Source organism: Leguminivora glycinivorella, chromosome 8 (assembly GCF_023078275.1).
Source record: "Leguminivora glycinivorella isolate SPB_JAAS2020 chromosome 8, LegGlyc_1.1, whole genome shotgun sequence".
NCBI classification, from domain to species: Eukaryota; Metazoa; Arthropoda; class Insecta; order Lepidoptera; family Tortricidae; genus Leguminivora; species Leguminivora glycinivorella.
This window is the reverse complement of record NC_062978.1, coordinates 20,903,341-20,921,891: the sequence shown is the minus strand read 5'-3', so window position 1 is coordinate 20,921,891 and position 18,551 is coordinate 20,903,341. Positions and strand designations below refer to the sequence as shown.

General features: G+C 39.4%; 1 protein-coding gene across 2 annotated transcripts in view; it reads left to right on the top strand.

The window, feature by feature from the left end:
* LOC125228537 (proton-coupled amino acid transporter-like protein pathetic) overlaps positions 1 to 18,551 on the top strand; it is a 92,589-nt gene that overhangs the window by 32,977 nt on the left and 41,061 nt on the right. For both annotated transcript variants that reach the window (XM_048133138.1, XM_048133137.1), the window contains exons 2-3: positions 3,005 to 3,055; positions 17,817 to 17,933. In XM_048133138.1, the coding sequence (XP_047989095.1) occupies positions 3,018 to 3,055; positions 17,817 to 17,933 (155 nt within the window). In that variant the 5' untranslated portion in view covers positions 3,005 to 3,017. The remainder of the gene's footprint in view (positions 1 to 3,004; positions 3,056 to 17,816; positions 17,934 to 18,551) is intronic.

Below are 18,551 nucleotides of genomic sequence, written 5' to 3'. Positions count from 1 at the left end.
AATGATCGATTGATATGATAGGTCAGATAATATACATCTGATCCTAATACATACATCTTGTGAAATAGTAGTTATCTATATGATTTGCATAATTTATGGATAATTCTTACTTGACATATTTATTATTCCAGATCTGCGTCCTGTACTTTGGTTAACGAGTGCCGAAAATAGTTATTAACCAAAAAAGACCGCCAAATTAACAGCATTTCACCGACAAAAGCTGCCTTGCACCATTTTTGTAAGGGTTATAGGTATATCAAGGTGTCCATGTATGGGGTCAACTAAACCCAATTCAAAATTTGCCATTATTTTCTACTTGTGGCTGGACGAAAGTCTGTAACAATTGGGATTTGGGAGCCTACTTGCCCGCAACGTTGCCTGTTGCTGCAGAAACATGCCTCGAAATTGTCGGATGCAGGTGTAATAAAAAACAGTGCCGCGTAAGGTGCAACCGTAAAAAAATACTTTTTAAATTAAATGTTCGGAGCTGATGTGTTTATGCAGTGGATGTTGTGATATATACATAATTAAATTCAGACTATTCATGTTGTTTTATTTGAATAACTCAAAATAGCTACACTTTTTGAGAGCCTTGAGTACTAGCCCCGATACACATGTTTTCGTCTAGTCAGACCATTTTTTGAGGTTCTCCTTTGTACAAAAGCAATGTCTTAGTTCAAAAATCATTAATGTTTAATGCTAATACGAATCTAGTTTATTTTTTATGGCACTATTGCGCAATAACTAACTATCATTGATACTGAAAGGAAGAATATGACGATTTTTATTTTATCTTTTATGGATGGGTAAAACCGATTTAAGGGGGCCCAAAGGAAGTAACTAAATTCTGCTAGTAAACTAAAAAATCTTCAAGCCTATGCATGCAGAACTGCTTTAGGAGAGGAGAACGTTATTAAGACATTTTTTTGCAATATAAGTCACATGCAATTTTATTTTACAATCAAAATAAACTATATTATAGGACTTTTACAATTTTCTGTACTGGGTCGTGATATACCTACATGTGTAAACGTTATTAGAATAAGTATATTTCTGTATTACTAGACGAACTCCACTGCATAGCGGATAGTACCTTTACCTCACCTCATCGAATAATGCAACGTAAGATGTACATTAAAATTTTCATTTTCATTATTTATTATCTCGCGTTTCGTAATATATTTATATAACAAACTATATATTTTTATAAACTGTATAAATGTGGCTTTTTATTGATATTTATTGCTTTTAGATATATATTGTGTAGAAAGAACAAAATAGGATAATGTTAAAAAAAAATATCACATTTTTAATATTTTTTAAAAATTTTGTATTTTTTTTTATTTTAAGTACATTAATCACTAAAATAGCCATAAACTACAATGATTACGGCTTTCGTGTGTTAAAAATAGTGATTATACCTGAAATCATTGACAAAACTTATTGAAATGAGCATTCAAATCACCCTATCGGGCGATGTAAATTATTTTTTATCACTCGTCCTATAATATATTTCTATAACAAATTATACATTTTCTAAAACTAGATAAATGTAGCTATTAAATAATATTTTTTATTTAGAAAAAACCATTACAGTTTTCATAAAATGTGCAATAATATGTATAAAAAAAAATCTCGTTTTCAGATTTTCCCATTTTATTTTGTATTTTTGTTCTAAAATACATTTTTTTTGTTCCAAAAATGAATTCCTCGTCCTTCATTTATCCGAAAATGATATATCGCATGCCCTATTTTGTATAGTTTTAGAGAAATATGGTTTCAAAGGAAGCGCGGCGGCGCCAGCCTTCCCCCTCTTCCCTCCTAAATTAAGGGGGGCTCTCAATGCCTCCCGATCTTTATCTACTCAGGGCCACCCAAGGAACAACCTGTGCCAAGTCTCAGTGCTTAATCATAAAATGCAGGGTGTTGTGCAATAGCGTCCCCAGTATATAGGTCAATTATAGACCAGACCCGCCGTTATGAATCTAGGTTCAAAAATAACCTAGTTCCTGTTTCAGGGTCAACAATGAAATTACATAGTGACAGTCCACACTCCATGTCTATCAAAATATATAACAAATTAAGCAATAAATTAAAAGAAGAGAAAAACACCAATACTTTCTTAAATAAACTAAAAAATCAACTTATAGGGAAATGTTATTATAATTTACAAGATTTTTTGCTAGACAAAGAAATTTAAAATTTAAATTAATGATTTGTATATATAATATAATATGTCAAATATTTAGGTAACTTATAATTTACTGTGATTAAGCTTTGTATATATTGTTTTTATTGTTAACTAGTATGTATTTTCATTAGAATAGATTAGTATTTAAGATCTAGATCATAAAAGTTTACCTGCTATGCCCTAACAGGGTGTCATATAACGTGTACCTACCCATTATCTTATACTTATGTGAAAGCATGAATAAATGAATATGAATATGAATATTATGTACCTTGGGCTTCGGTGGTCTCTGTAATATATTTTTTGCAATATGATTTCTCCCTAATTATATTGAGGCCTCGAACTTCTAGATATCTATATGTATAGTCTAACAACAAAGTTCAGTTCAAGCTTCAGTCAGCTTCTTTCTTGTCCAAATATAAGTCAAATACAAGTAAACGGCCATAAAGAACACACGGTCTTTAGAAAGAGACAGTTAACGTCACATAAGCAAGAAAGAGACAACTCTAAGCTAGGAACATATTACGCGGACGTCCGCCGTCGCGCGACCGCGGACGCGGATCTAGACAATGAATATACACTTAACCGTGCAAACTATCGGTCGTCGGTCGTGGACGTGGCCTTGAGCGCACGGACGTCCGATTGAAATCTGGCTCGCTGGATGTTTTGGTCAGCCGAAGCCACGTCCCGGGGACCGTGCACAGTTGCACACTGATCGGTCGCAGTCGCGGTCGCGCGACCGCGGACGTCCGCGTAGTATGTTCCTAGCTTTACTGTAATGTTGCGACAGCTTTAGTTTTTGTTTTGTTGCAGGTTTGTTATCAACATGGACAAAAAAATTGAGGAAAACAACTTCAACTCCACGTAAGTTTTTTATTCGTATTTAGCTGTGGAGCCGAAGAACAGAGTATAAAACACATTTTCCTATATTCATATACAGCCGAGCGCCCATCTACTCTATATTACACTGGAGGCCCTCGGGGGTATAGCCACAAGGGTTTTAAGTAGCCTGATTTTAGATTTTTTTCTCTTGTTTCATAGCAACCTATTTAAAAACATGAAAGATCTCATTAATATAAGCATCTTTTAAAGAGTGCAAAAGCTTTTTGAGAAACCAAATCTTTTAGGAGTTAGAGCGGTGCGAAGATGCAAATTCTTTAATGTAAAAAAAAACTATTAAATAGTCCCTACATCGGGTCACTTTTGCTATACACTCTGACCCCTATGAGATCTCATAAAACTTAACGACAATGCTGCCAAGTATATCTGCATCGTGTATACATAATTACATATACTGCCTGAACTAATTAAACGAAAAGAGGTTATAGTAACTTGCTCTCCGTCAAAAAGTAAACAAGGTACAATATACATATAGAAATTCTTAAAACATGGTCCTTCTGTAGGTACTGTTATTTATAACAACTAATTATAATATCGATAAGTTCTATTACTGATTTATTTAATGGAATTGTACGTTATTTAATATAACACAACCTGCCTTCCTGTCGGCTCAAGATATATTACTTCATTATCCTAGGATAATCTTTTTTATACAATTATTTGCTAACCTGTTGCTATCGGCGGGAACATATGTATGATATGTAGGTACGAAGGCCAAACTGAAAGTTCTTAGAAAATCATAAACTAAGCAAACTAGCAAGTTATTAGTTTTATTATATCTTTTTAAAATAGGGTTCCTTCACATCAATATACCGCTACATCTGATGAAACCACTGAGTAAATCACTTTGCCCACTCATCTTTAGGAGTAGTTTTTCGATCTTTGTCAAATTATGAGGTATCCAACGGGCACAAAGCCTCCTAACTACGAATTGTCCATCGAGGATTTTGTGCTGCTAGGTCACTCTTTTGTCAGCCTCTATCATACGCCGCACATCACTGATGTTATCTTCAGTCACCGCCGTAAAAGGTTGTCCCTTACGCTGATCATCGGTAAAATTAGTACGACCAGCATGGCAATCATGGTCGCGCGATAAATGATAAAACATCTAGCCGTCCCTATCGCGCTTACTAATAGTTAACGACCGGTCTGGCGCAGTCGGTAGTGACCCTGCCTGCTACGCCGCGGTCCCGGGTTCGAATCCCGGTAAGGGCATTTATTTGTGTGATGAGCGCAGATATTTGTTCCTGAGTTATGGATGTTTTCTATGTATATAAGTATTTATATATTATATATATATCGTTGTCTGAGTACCCACAACACAAGCCTTCTTGAGCTTACCGTGGGCCTCAGTCAATCTGTGTAAGAATGTCCTATAATATTTATTTATTATTTATTTATTTATTTATTTAATAGTGCGATAGGGACGGCCTGATATTTTATCGTCTATCGCGCGACCATGCTACCCGTGCAGCATGGCAATCATGGTCGCGCGATAAACGATAAAACATCGGGCCGTCCCTATCGCACTATTTGTAAGTGCGATAGGGACGGCCAGATGTTTTTATCATTTATCGCTCGACCATACTTGCCTGCCTGGTTAAATTTTCTTAAACCAGACAGGCAATTATTGTCGCGCGATAAATGATAAAACATCTGGCCGTCCCTATCGTGCTTACTAATAATGCGATAGGGACGGCCTGATATTTTATCGTCTATCGCGCGACCATGCTACCCGTGCAGATATAAACAGTGCCACAAGATGGGGCTTCATTGTGAAAGGCCAAACGAAGTTTATTATAACTCTTTTGTTTGTTGACTCAAATCACATCGAAAGTCATAGACATCTCTTGTGAAATATACTACTTAACTGAAGTGAAACATACAATTTTGATTTTGCTGCCAATTCTGCCAAATCGTGAAACAAATGATAAATGAATGAAATCCATACTAATATTATAAATGGGAAAGTGTGTATGTCTGTTTGTTTGTCCGTCTTTCACGGCAAAACGGAGAGACGAATTGACGTGATTTTTTGGGTGGAGATAGGTGAAGGGATGGAGAGTGACATAGGCTACTTTTTTAACCCCCGACGCAAAAACGACGGGGTGTTATAAGTTTGACGTGTCTGTCTGTCTGTCTGTCTGTCTGTGTGTGTGTCTGTCTGTGGCATCGTGGCTCCCGATCGGATGAACCGATTTAGATTTAGTTTTTTTTGTCTGATAGCTGAGTTAATCGGGAGTGTTCTTAGCCGTTTCATGAAAATCGGTCTACTAAATATGTCGCGGTTGCGGGTTTTTTCAAAAATTTTATTTTTGTCTCTTTCTAACGCGAGCGAAGCCGCGGCCAAAAGCTAGTGTACACATAATATATATATTGCAAAATAGTTCTTTTTTTTTAATGTAAATTTTATTTTCAATTATATTCTTTACAAGAGGCCAGTTCTAAAAACTTTCAGTGTCACCCTCGTAATAATAGATTGTCTTTTTGTCTTATGTACATAGGGTAAACTGACCAGTAACTGGCCACTTAAGCAATTTGGTAACTTTGAGTTTATTTTTTACCGAATTTTGACGATAAATCATTTTCTTTGTGACACTTACGTACAAAAAGGATCATGGTCTTGTTTTCTCTGTAAGTTATTTTAAAATTAAACAAGGTTTTCATAGATAAATTTAAGTTTAATCAAAAATTGACCTATTCCACCAGTAACTGGTCACAAAATTTAGTAACTGGCTGTTAGTATACCATTTATTGGCCATATACACTATGATTGGACAATTCGCTTGTAATTATTAAATTATTCATCTATAATCACAACATGCGTATGAACTGAACATTATATAAGTCACTCTTGGGTTATGATGATAAAAATATAAAGAAAAACGTATTTAGCAATAGTAATAATGGCTCACTTGGACCACTTATACTATATTTACTTTAGCATCGTTACTTTGTCAAGGCCTAGCTAAAAACCATGTTCTTTGGCTTCTTTAAAAAGTGATATAAACCGATCAATTGTCATTAACGTCCGTTGGGCCTGTGTTGCTTTCCTTGTAGCACTTATGACATAGGGAAAAAATGAAACGATTTATTCAACGGGTACAGAATGCGTGTGCTCGTTTCTGCTTCAATATCCCACAAAGAGCCTACGTCACTCCGTTTTTGAATGATCATAGCATTCTAATGCTCCACCGTCGCAAACTTCATCTGGCGTGTCTTCTTTTTGGTCGTGTTTTCTCTGTTTTTGGGCAAAGGTTAAAACCTGTTTCATTAAACACTCTTCGAGGATCCTGAATCACTTGTACCTATTAGTTTTTCTTGTTTAAAATGTTGCCTAATTTCATTGAACCATTTCTCTAAAACACAGGCGCTAGTATTCGTCACTCCTTCGGAAGTTCGGGTTGATAAAATAGGATGACGTTATATAAAAGCCCTTAAACCATACTTCTCCCGGTTTACCATTACGAAATGGGTTTGTTCTGGGATTCACCTTCAAAAAATCTTCGATACAAGTTTGTACGTCTCCCTTTTTTAGGGGAAACCCACGTCTGGCTGATTCTATAATAAAATTACATATGTCTTGAATTAAATTTTAATGTAGGATTGTGAAGCCTAAACTGGATACTACTTCTTGGTACCCCAAATCGTTTAGCAGCTGCCCGACAAGAACCATCATTCTATTGCTTTATCATATTTTCGTCTTTTTGGCATAGCGTATATGATTATCGACATAATATAACGGATACTATTTGTTTTACAGGTTTCGTAAAACAAATAGTATCTGTTCAGTAACTGGCCACACAACTGGCCACCTATGCTAGTTACTGCATTTTATCACTGAATGATACCAGTATTTTTGTATTGAAAACTGCTCTTTATAATGAATATGAATATGGTCGATTTTTGAAAAAAGAAGAATATTACAAAAATTACTAGTTACTGGCATAGGTGGCCAATTTCTGATCTCATTACAAAACAAACATTTAGTAACTAACCACCCCCCAAAATTCAAATTGTAATTCATTTTAGGCAAAAAACGAATTATAGGCATGTTACTTACCTTTCAGACATCTGAAATAACACAATAGAAATAAGTACACTACCGAATTTTGTACAAAAACACAATTTAAAAAAAATCAAGTCCGTTAAGAAATCCTTAAGCTATGATGGTACTTTTCAAAATAAGTGCGCCGACTGTAAACAAAGTTACAAAAATTTTAACGCTAGTGTTAATAGGATATTAAATGTGTACTAAAACGAAAGCTTATTGACGTAGTAATGTCTTTCAATATCGGTAGATGGCGTTCATTGAAACCTTATTTCGAGAAAATGAAACCTATGGGTGCCAGTTACTAAAGGTGGCCAGTTACACCTTGGTTTACCCTACTTATGTACATACATAAATGAATTGTTCGGAAAACTAACACCTAACATTTATTGCAAAATAATGAAATATATTATCATTATAATATAAGAACACTTGTCCTAAGTGTCCTGGCTGACTGATTTAAATATCAACGCAGAGCCGATACTACAAATGCTAGTAGTAAGTTGATATTGCAAACTAGTTGCATGTTCAAAGTACATACCTATCTCCTGACATAGGAAGCGATTTTGAATAATTTTTAAGAAAAAAAAACTGCCGCCTTTGGGGTTCTGGTTGCGAATGTTGGATTATGTAGAAATGTGTAGGTACTTTTTTTTAAACTGCCTTTAATACTTTAATTATTTAATGGCAACAGAAATGAATATACGTATACCGATAAGGTTTGAGGAGTTTCTTCAATTCCTCATGAATCCGATTATAACAAATCGAAGATTGACAAAATTTGACTTGAAAACTCAATATGCTTAACAAACATAACAAATGTCATAACAATCAAATGTCTCTGTTCTGAACTTAAATGCATGCTGTTCTTATAAAAATACCATAGTCACTATAACTGTGCCGTTCAGATTTGAGGAGTTCGGTTCTGACCATCATCAGCAGTTCCACTGCACCAAATGTCACTGTTCTGGATGTAAGAGCATTCTGTTCTTATAAAAATACCAAAGTCACTATAAGTGTGCCGTTCAGATTTGAGGAGTTCGGTTCTGACCATCATCAGAAGTTTCACTGCACCAAATATCACTGTTCTAGACGTGAGTGCATGCTGTTCTTATAAAAATATCAAAGTCACTATACGCGTGCCGTTCAGATTTCAGGAGTTTGGTTCTGACCATCATCAGCAGTTCCACTGCACCAAATGTCACTGTTCCGTACGTAAATGCATGCTGTTCCATTAAAAACACAAAAATCACCACATGTATGCCTTTCAGATTTGAGGAGTTCCCTCGATTTCTCCAGGATCCCATCATCAGAACTGGGTTCTGTGAAAAATGGGACCAATTTGTATGCATATTTACATTAAATAAAAATAAAAAAATTCAAAATCGGTCCTGTAACGTGGTCGCGGTCGTGGAACAAACATTAAAAAAAAAGCAAAAAAAAACATACAGACGAATTGAGAACCACCTTCCTTTGAGATATTTGAGGCGGCGGTTAAAAAAAAGTCTACACCGAATATTCTATTGAGTTAAGATTTGCTACAATGCCTCAAGGGCCTATTTTAGACATTAGCTAGCTTTTAAATTTAGTCTTAGTTTCTTATATAATTATGTAAATATGTCCATGTAAATAAAGAGTTTCCCGTTAAGATTTTGAAACTTGGTGAAAGGGTAGTAAGAGGTGCATTAGGGTAATTACGAATCAAAGAAATGCTCGGGTAATTTCGACAGTTGCCGGATCTTGCGCCGTCAACATTTCCTTAGCATGCCTCGTAGAGAGGCGACGATCGGAAGACAGAAAAGTATTTTTCCCCTCACTAGCTCGGAAACACGTGTTTTGTCCTTTAATACCAGCGGGTAAAAACGCATTTTATCCACTAGTGGGTAAAGTAATTTGACCTTTAATAAAGTCAAATTAAGTTCTGTAAAATTGATAAAAGTAGGTGAATCTAGTACTAATGATGATTTACCACCTGTGGAACGATTGGAAGCAGTGATAAACGCATTTTTTGCGTTGTAGTTTCCTCGCTATAGTGAGGGGAAAAGTTGTGTGTTAACACTCGGGTGCAAATGTATTTTACTTCTCGTGTGTTAAAAAACTCGCAAGTTCAGGATTCTATTCTCGAACCACTCGCTTCGCTCGTGGTTCAACTATAGAATCCTTTCACTTGCTCATTTTTCAATTCCACACTCGGCGTTAAAATACAACTTTGCCCCCTTGTATAACAAATAACTATTTTAAAGGGAAAGACGAAAGTTTGTATCCGAGTCGAAAGTTTTGTCATTCTTTTAAAAAAACACTGTACTACTTAACATGAGAAAAGTGGTTCAGGTGCTACGGGTTCCAAGTTTTAACGGGAAACAAATCCTTGCGAACGAAGTTATGGGAAAAGCTATTCTTTACCAAGTGTTTTTAACCCCCGGGCCCCGACGCAAAAACGACGGGGTGTTATAAGTTTGACGTGTCTGTCTGTGTGTCTGTCTGTCTGTTTGTCTGTCTGTCTGTCTGTCTGTCTGTGTGTGTGTCTGTATGTGGCATCGTAGCTCCCGAACGGATGAACCGATTTGGATTTAGTTTTTTATTGTCTGAAAGCTGAGTAAGACAGGAGTGTTCTTAGCCATGTTTCATGAAAATCGGTCCACTATGTCGCGGTCGGGGTTTTTTTTTCAAAATTTTAATTTAGTGGTTATGTTATTTATGTTACCGTCGAAAGCGCAAACCTCGCGTAAAATGAATAAATAAATAAATATTGGGAATCCTTACACAAATAAACTTAGCCCCAAACTAAGCAAAGCTTGTACTATGGGTGCTAAGCGACGATAAACGTACTTAACTAGATAAATACATACTTATAGAAAACATCCATGACTCAAGAACAAATATTTGTGTTCATCACACAAATAAATGCCCTTATTGGGATCCGAACCCAGGACCGCGGCTTAGCAGGCAGGGTCACTACCAACTGAGCCAGACCGGTCGTCAAATATTATAGGACAATCTTAAACAGATTGAGTGAGCCACACGGTAAGCTTAGAGCTCTTAGCAGGCTTGTATTGTGGGGAATGATATTCATTGTAAGCGCTGGTGGCTTAGCGGTAAACGCGTGCGACTTTCAATCCGGAGGTCGCGGGTTCGAACCCCGGCTCGTACCAATGTTTTCGGAACTTATGTGCGAAATGTCATTTGATATTTTGCCAGTCGCTTTTCGGAGAAGGAAAACATCGTGAGGAAACCGGACTAATTCTAATAAGGCCTAAGTTACCCTTCGGGTTGGCAGTCGCTTTCGTAAAACTAGTGCCTACGCTAAATCTTGGGATTAGTTGTCAAAGCGGACCCCGGCTTCCATGAGCTGTGGCAAATGCCGGGATAACGCAAGGAGGATAATGATATCCTACAATGGATCCTTACAATAGGAGAAAGCGAACGCGCCCTCCAATAAGGGTCACTTGCTAGGACCATAAATTCATTAAGCACCACCAAGGGGGTACGTGCAGACTAGCGGTGGTTACATCCTGCGGACGCGAGTTACAGTTAACATTTGTCCCCCGATAAATTTTTCGTGACTTTAATGTAATCAAGTGACGTGTTCAAAAACTTATGCTAGAGGCGTGAGAAGAATTTTATTGGAGAAGTTGCAATAAATAAACTAGCAATGAACAAGGCAGCATAAAAATATTGCAAAGCAACGACAAATTGAATTTATTAGGGAACAGGGGGCCGATTTTTGAGTCTCACGGCGTTCGAATTCAGAAAATTGTCACTGAAAATAATAGGCAATTCACCGTTTTCAACCGGTATTTTATTTAGTGACAGTGAAACTCAAAAATCGGCCCCCAGATCAGATAATTTAAAGGAGGTTGGAAGTCAGCCACTTTTAATGGAAAAAACCTACATCTACTGTTTGAACACCCCTTTACGTTCACACATCGCACGATGGTGCGTCAATATTGTTCACCAATATTTGCTCAGTCGCAATGTAACGTTCGGTTTAAGACATGTCTATTTACGCACAACCTGGCGTGAAATTGCTCTAGAGACATATTTTTAGAATGTGTACTGATTGCGTCACAAAGGATCAAATAACATATTTACGGCAAAGGCATACCTACATTGAATCCTAAACGAAGCAAAGGTAGGGATAAAATATAATTCTGAGTATAGTGAGGGATACACACGCAAGGAAATAATGTATTTTGTACTATGTGACACATATTCTCTTCCACATCACGTATGAGGACATTATTATGTGCCAAAATATAACTTAATTTAAAAAAAAACAACTTTTAATAATGTGAAAGAAAATGTATCCTAGGCTAGAACAGAAAAGTTATTTAGTAGGCAAGACAATTTTGATCCCCTTTAGCGGGGAAGAAAGGTCCCTTATCTAAATTAAGTATAGTACTCGATTAGTATTGTTAAGTAGGTACAGTGGACACATTAAAATTATCCGCGTGCATATATTTAAGCGTCCAAATAATTATACGAACAGATTGCATACTTACCCGTCATATACAGTGTGTAAATATACGGGCATTAATAAAACCAGTCAAAGAATTCATTAATTTAGAGGTGAGGATACCTAAGAAGCACTAATGTGTAAATGTAATGACAAAACATTAGTACTTATATATTTCTTTGGCCAGATTACGTAATGGAATGTTACAATGGCAGAAAAAGCACAAAAGAAATGGAGCTCAATTTATACAAAGAGCGATTTACTTCAAATAGAAAACTTTGCCAGAATCTTCCAATTTTTCTAGACCTAATGATAGGTAATTGAATCTTTTGTCAGCGATCACGTAAATCTAAAATTACGTTTTTTCGATATATTCTTAGAATAATATATATGGACGATATTTAACTTAATAGGTGCACAAAGTATTAAAAAAGGCCTACCTTATACCTACCTAAATACATTTTTCGATAAGATTTTTCTTACATTTTATGGAAAATATATTTTAATTTAATAGGTTCATACTGCATGAATTACCTCATTTAAACAGTCAAATCCTTTAAACCATTACTGATTTCAGTTCTGAATCTGGTAATCCGGGGTTAGAAATGTGCTCCAAAATAAAGGTTCTAAAAGTTTTAGCCACGCGTCAAAGAGATGGATGGACGCTCACTATGACTGATGATTCTATTACAAGTATTACAACACACGTTAGCACAACTTGCCTTGTCGCGCGCGAGTCCATACTTGAAGTCTCGCTTGATGTATGGATTCGCTGGCGACAAGGCAAGTTGTGCTAAAAGGTCAGACCTGTATACCTACTCCATTCTCTTTCATACATAAGATATGTGTTTTATTTTCTAACCAAAAGCAAATTTTATTTAATCGTTCTTATTTGACATAGAATATTTAATTACCCAATACACTAAAATAATTGATTTAATTACCTTTAGTCTAAAGAAAGGGTCTTTGTTTGAATTCTATTGTAACTTGGCTAATAGAAATGAATAATTAGGGCTCCGATGTCTTTGATTAGATCCAGTATTGTGTGAAGAATAATAATTATTTCTTTCACAAGGGGCCAGAATTGTTTTAATCGCTCGGGCTAAAATTGATACCTACTTGTGTTTCAAGGCACGACGGTTAAAAGCCTCCGAGTGAAAAACCTTTTTTTACAACACAAACCCGAGGAGAATATTAATTGTAAGGCCTGATTAGAAATATATGACTACGCGCCATCTTGCGGAATCAGTAGAACTATTTTCTTCATTTTTATATTAAAGGAAAAAATGGAAAAATTTACGCTTCCGGCGGGACTTGAACCCGCATCATTTGCAATCCGTGCAAGGCTCTTAACCAATTAACCTACGGAAGCCACGCCGGACATCGCAAATCTTTCCATGCCTTTCCTTATGTACACACGTCTTGGGGTGACATTTTTTCCTTTAATATAAAAATGTTTAGAATCGTTAGCAGACGTTTCTGCTTGTTAAAAAAAATAAATTTATTTTCTTCATACTAAACTGAACTGTCACCCCATACATCAAAGTAACAACGCCCTCCTGACTTTAAATGTTTTGACATACTTAATAATAAAATGTCAACATAAGCTTTCTTTAGCTTACCGTGTGACTCTGTCAATCTGTGTAAGATTGCCCTATAAACAGTGTCGAATTACCAATTGGTGTGCTATAATAGTACATTACGATACAATTGCGTAAAAAAGGAAGTTCGAAACGAGTGGCGATAAATTAAAACACGACCGAAGGGAGTGTTTTAAATCGACACGAGTTACGAATTTCCTTTTCGCACGTGTATCGTACGACGTTTTTCAGTACAGATGAGCCTCCGAAGTTTCGACCTGGCACATAATGAACCACTTCTCGCACTAGTGCGTACAAAAAACACCATCTGTACTGAAAAATAAATTATCTTCCGGCATCTAAATATATAAAAGAAGAAGCTGACTGACTGACTGACTGACTGACTGACTGACTGACTGACTGACTGACTGACTGACTGACTGACTGACATATCAACGCACAGCCGAAACCGCTGGTCCTAGAGATTTCAAATTTGGCACGTAGGTTTCATATGTAGTGTAGAGGAGCACTAAGAAAGGATTTTCCAAAATTCACCTCCTAAGGGGGTCAAATGGGGGTTCAAAGTTTGTATGGAGAAACAAGATTAGTTTGACTATTTTATTCGAAACTTCACAGGAAGATTCCTTAACACATATGACTAAATACGTGTTTCAGGTTTTTTGAAAATTTAACTCCTAAAAGGGTGAAAAGGGGGTGATAAAGTCAAAAAATCAATATGGGTATCGTTTTTATGGTTTATCGGGTCGCTGATCACGATAAATACAACGTTTTTAAAATCTAACGAGGCGGAAGTGAAATACCTTCTCCCCTGTTGTGGTGCAATGGGGTTTAAATATCAAAAATATATATAAAAGAAGATATTGACTGACTGACTGACATATCAACGCACAGCCGAAACCGCTGGTCCTAGAGATGTCAAATTTGGCACATAGGTTCCTTATATAGTGTAGAGGAGCACTAAGAAAGGATTTTTCAAAATTCGCCTCCTAAGGGATTCAAATGGGGGTTCAAAGTTTGTATGGGGAAACAAGATTAGTTTGACTATTTTATTCGAAACTTCACAGGAAGATTCCTTAAGACATATGACTGAATACGTGTCTCAGGTTTTTTGAAAATTTAACCCCTAAAAGGGTGAAAAGGGGGTAAAGTCAAAAACACAATATGGGTATCGTTTTTATGGTTTATCGGGTCGCTGATTACGATAAATACAACGATTTAAAAATCTAATGAGGTGGAAAAGAAATTTTGTCCCCTGTCGTAGTGCAATAGGGTCAAAATATCCAAAATAGCCATAACAGGAGCACTAAGAAAGGATTTTCACCTCCTAGCATGATAATTTGACAGGGACAAGAACAGGGACAGGGACAGGGACAGGAACAGGGACAGGGACAGGGACAGGGACAGGGACAGGGACAGGGACAGGGACAGGGACAGGGACAGGGACAGGGACAGGGACAGGGACAGGGACAGGGACAGGGACAGGGACAGGGACAGGGACAGGGACAGGGACAGAGACAGGACAGGGACAGGGACAGGGACAGGGACAGGGACAGGGACAGGGACAGGGACAGGGACAGGGACAGGGACAGGGACAGGGACAGGGACAGGGACAGGGACAGGGACAGGGACAGGGACAGGGACAGGGACAGGGACAGGGACAGGGACAGGGACAGGGACAGGGACAGGGACAGGGACAGGGACAGGGACAGGGACAGGGACAGGGACAGGGACAGGGACAGGGGCAGGGGGGGCAGGGGCAGGGGCAGGGGCAGGGGCAGGGGCAGGGGCAGGGGCAGGGGCAGGGGCAGGGGCAGGGGCAGGGGCAGGGGCAGGGGCAGGGGCAGGGGCAGGGGCAGGGGCAGGGGCAGGGGCAGGGACAGGGACAGGGACAGGGACAGGGACAGGGACAGGGACAGGGACAGGGACAGGGACAGGGACAGGGACAGGGACAGGGACAGGGACAGGGACAGGGACAGGGACAGGGACAGGGACAGGACAGGGACAGGGACAGGGACAGGGACAGGGACAGGGACAGGGACAGGGACAGGGACAGGGAGGGACAGGGACAGGGACAGGGACAGGGACAGGGACAGGGACAGGGACAGGGACAGGGACAGGGACAGGGACAGGGACAGGGACAGGACAGGGACAGGGACAGGGACAGGGACAGGGACAGGGACAGGGACAGGGACAGGGACAGGGACAGGGACAGGGACAGGGACAGGACAGGACAGGGACAGGGACAGGGACAGGGACAGGGACAGGACAGGGACAGGGACAGGGACAGGGACAGGGACAGGACAGGGACAGGGACAGGGACAGGGACAGGACAGGGACAGGGACAGGGACAGGGACAGGACAGGGACAGGGACAGGGACAGGGACAGGGACAGGGACAGGGACAGGGACAGGGACAGGGACAGGGACAGGGACAGGGACAGGGACAGGGACAGGGACAGGGACAGGGACAGGGACAGGGACAGGGACAGGGACAGGGACAGGGACAGGGACAGGGACAGGGACAGGGACAGGGACAGGGACAGGGACAGGGACAGGGACAGGGACAGGGACAGGGACAGGGACAGGGAGGGACAGGGACAGGGACAGGGACAGGGACAGGGACAGGGACAGGGACAGGGACAGGGACAGGGACAGGGACAGGGACAGGGACAGGGACAGGGACAGGAGGGACAGGACAGGACAGGGACAGGGACAGGGACAGGGACAGGACAGGGACAGGGACAGGGACAGGGACAGGGACAGGGACAGGGACAGGGACAGGGACAGGGACAGGGACAGGGACAGGGACAGGGACGGGACAGGGACGGGATAGGGTTAGGGTTAGGGTTAGGGACAGGGACAGGGACAGGGACAGGGACAGCGACAGGGACAGCGACAGGGACAGCGACAGGGACAGCGACAGCGACAGCGACAGCGACAGCGACAGCGACAGCGACAGCGACAGCGACAGCGACAGCGACAGCGACAGCGACAGCGACAGCGACAGCGACAGCGACAGCGACAGCGACAGCGACAGCGACAGCGACAGGGACAGGGACAGGGATAGGGATAGGAATAGGGGACGGGGATAGGGATAGGGGAGGGACGGGGACAGGGACGGGACGGGGACGGGGACGAGGACAAGGATAGAGATAGGGACGGGGATAAGAATAGGGATTGGGGTCGGAATAATCGGTCGGCAATCGATATCTAGGCAGTGTAAAATGCAGGTGGCTCAGTGGGAAGGGATTAGTAAGTAGGCATCGGCAAGTATCCTGCATCCGTGATAACTATTATATTCAATGTGCTGTAAGAAGATCGTTGTTTGCTTGCCTTTTATAAGTTTACGTTTGCAATAAGTATAAGCTAAATGGAAAAAATTGTAAGCGATAATGCAAGGAAGTACTTTTTACCCTACCGACCATAGCGTCGAGATACTGGCTATGTGGGTTGTATGAAGTTTCCCGAGTATAAATATTTATATAGGAAAATACATACATATTCGTACCTACTACCTACGCTGTGGTCGCTGTGTAACAATTCTACAATCATTGCAAGAATTTCTTTTAAAACAATAGTAATATGTGTAAGGTACAGTCAGCCAATAAGCAGTGTAAGGTTCTTGGCTGACCGTACAGCAAATAGATCAGTTACAATGACCCCCCAATGGAAATAATCGCGGACAGATGTACCTACAAAGAAACCTACGGATCCAAATGAAAATCTTATTTTTTGTAAACGTTTCAATAAGAATACTTTTATTACGCGGGCGAAGCCGCGGGTAAAAGCTAGTTAAGTATACAAACGTAAAAAAAAATATTTCACTGTGTATTACAAGGGAGCAAAATTTTACATTTATGACCCGGGCTTACACAAAAGCAAAGGATTCTGACAGTTGAATCTCGGAAATAATTTTGAGGGTAGTCAGAGTTTCAGGAGGGTTGGAAGGTCAGATGGCAGTATGATACGATGATATGATGGTAGTATGCCAAATCTTGGGATTAGTTGTCAAAGCAGACCCCAGGCTCCCATGAGCCGTGGCAAATACCGGGATAACGCAAGGAGGATGATGAGTCAGAGTTTCAGGAGTTAACGCCCAAGTTGGAAATGACTAGATATGTCAACTTTTGACCAGTGCAAAAAGCAATAACCTGACTTTTTTCTGTACACATATGTATTATAATTCAGTAATAGTATTCCAGTCCACTGATTGAATCAAACACTGAACTAGATCTTAAATAACTTACGTTTATTCCAGTCTTTTTAACACCCTTTGAGTATATGGAGACAATTGAAAAAAAAAATTACTTTTTCACAATTAAGGTTTCAAAATCGGTGTTTTTCCAGACGGCGATACTAAGGCGTCAGGCTTTTCTGAGAGCAAACTTCAAAATGCACGAATAATGTCGATTGGTGGATATTGAATACGTTACTTTTGGTAGCGTACACGATTGCCTGTCAACGGATTTCTATTTGCTACGATCCATACAAACAAACCACTTTCGTTTTGGTGCTTTGATAACTTTCCTCAAACATGCTCGTCTATTTCGGGTACCTGAACTTTGTGCAATATTTGCTCGCTTTATTCGAAAAAGTAACGGTATATTTTTCATTTCAGAGCCAATTTAAAAGACAACCCGGGTTTTAAATCATCGTTGAGTATAGCTACGACTGATGGACATAATGAGAAGGCATACAACCCGTTTGAACACCGTGATCTCCAGCACCCTAACTCGTAAGTTCATAAAAAATACTTCATTATAGGGACAAAATACGCTTGTCATATTTAATCCGTACTTCCATATCCATACTAATTTATAGATGTGAAAGTGTGTGTTTCTGTTTGTTTGTCCGTCTTTCACGAGAAAACGCGACGACGAAATGAACGTGATTTTGAGAGTTGAAGGGATGGAGTGTGACATAGGCTACTTTTTGTCTGTTTCTAACCCCCCACTTCCCTAAAACGGAGGGTGGAAAATGTATGGAGCATTTCACAATTATCGAATTTAACGCGAGCGAAGCCGAGGGGAAATTCTAGTATAATATACACCGTGTTTCACTTAACACTAAAAACCTGAAAACCGTTTGTTCAGAATCGAGAGTAGAATCGATTGAGCTATGTCTTGATGGGGGTAATATTTTTATTTAAATTAGTATTATTAGTTATTTTTTATGTGCCTATTCTATTGTATTCGTAATACAACATTGTGTATATCGCATTGCTAGAGGTTGTTTACCTTTTTCAGTATTTGGGGGTATTAATACTGGCTGGTTACTTGGACGATTATTTTTTCCGCTACGAGTTTGACGTTGTTTGTCAATTTCATCTTAATGTTTATCATAAGTCATAACA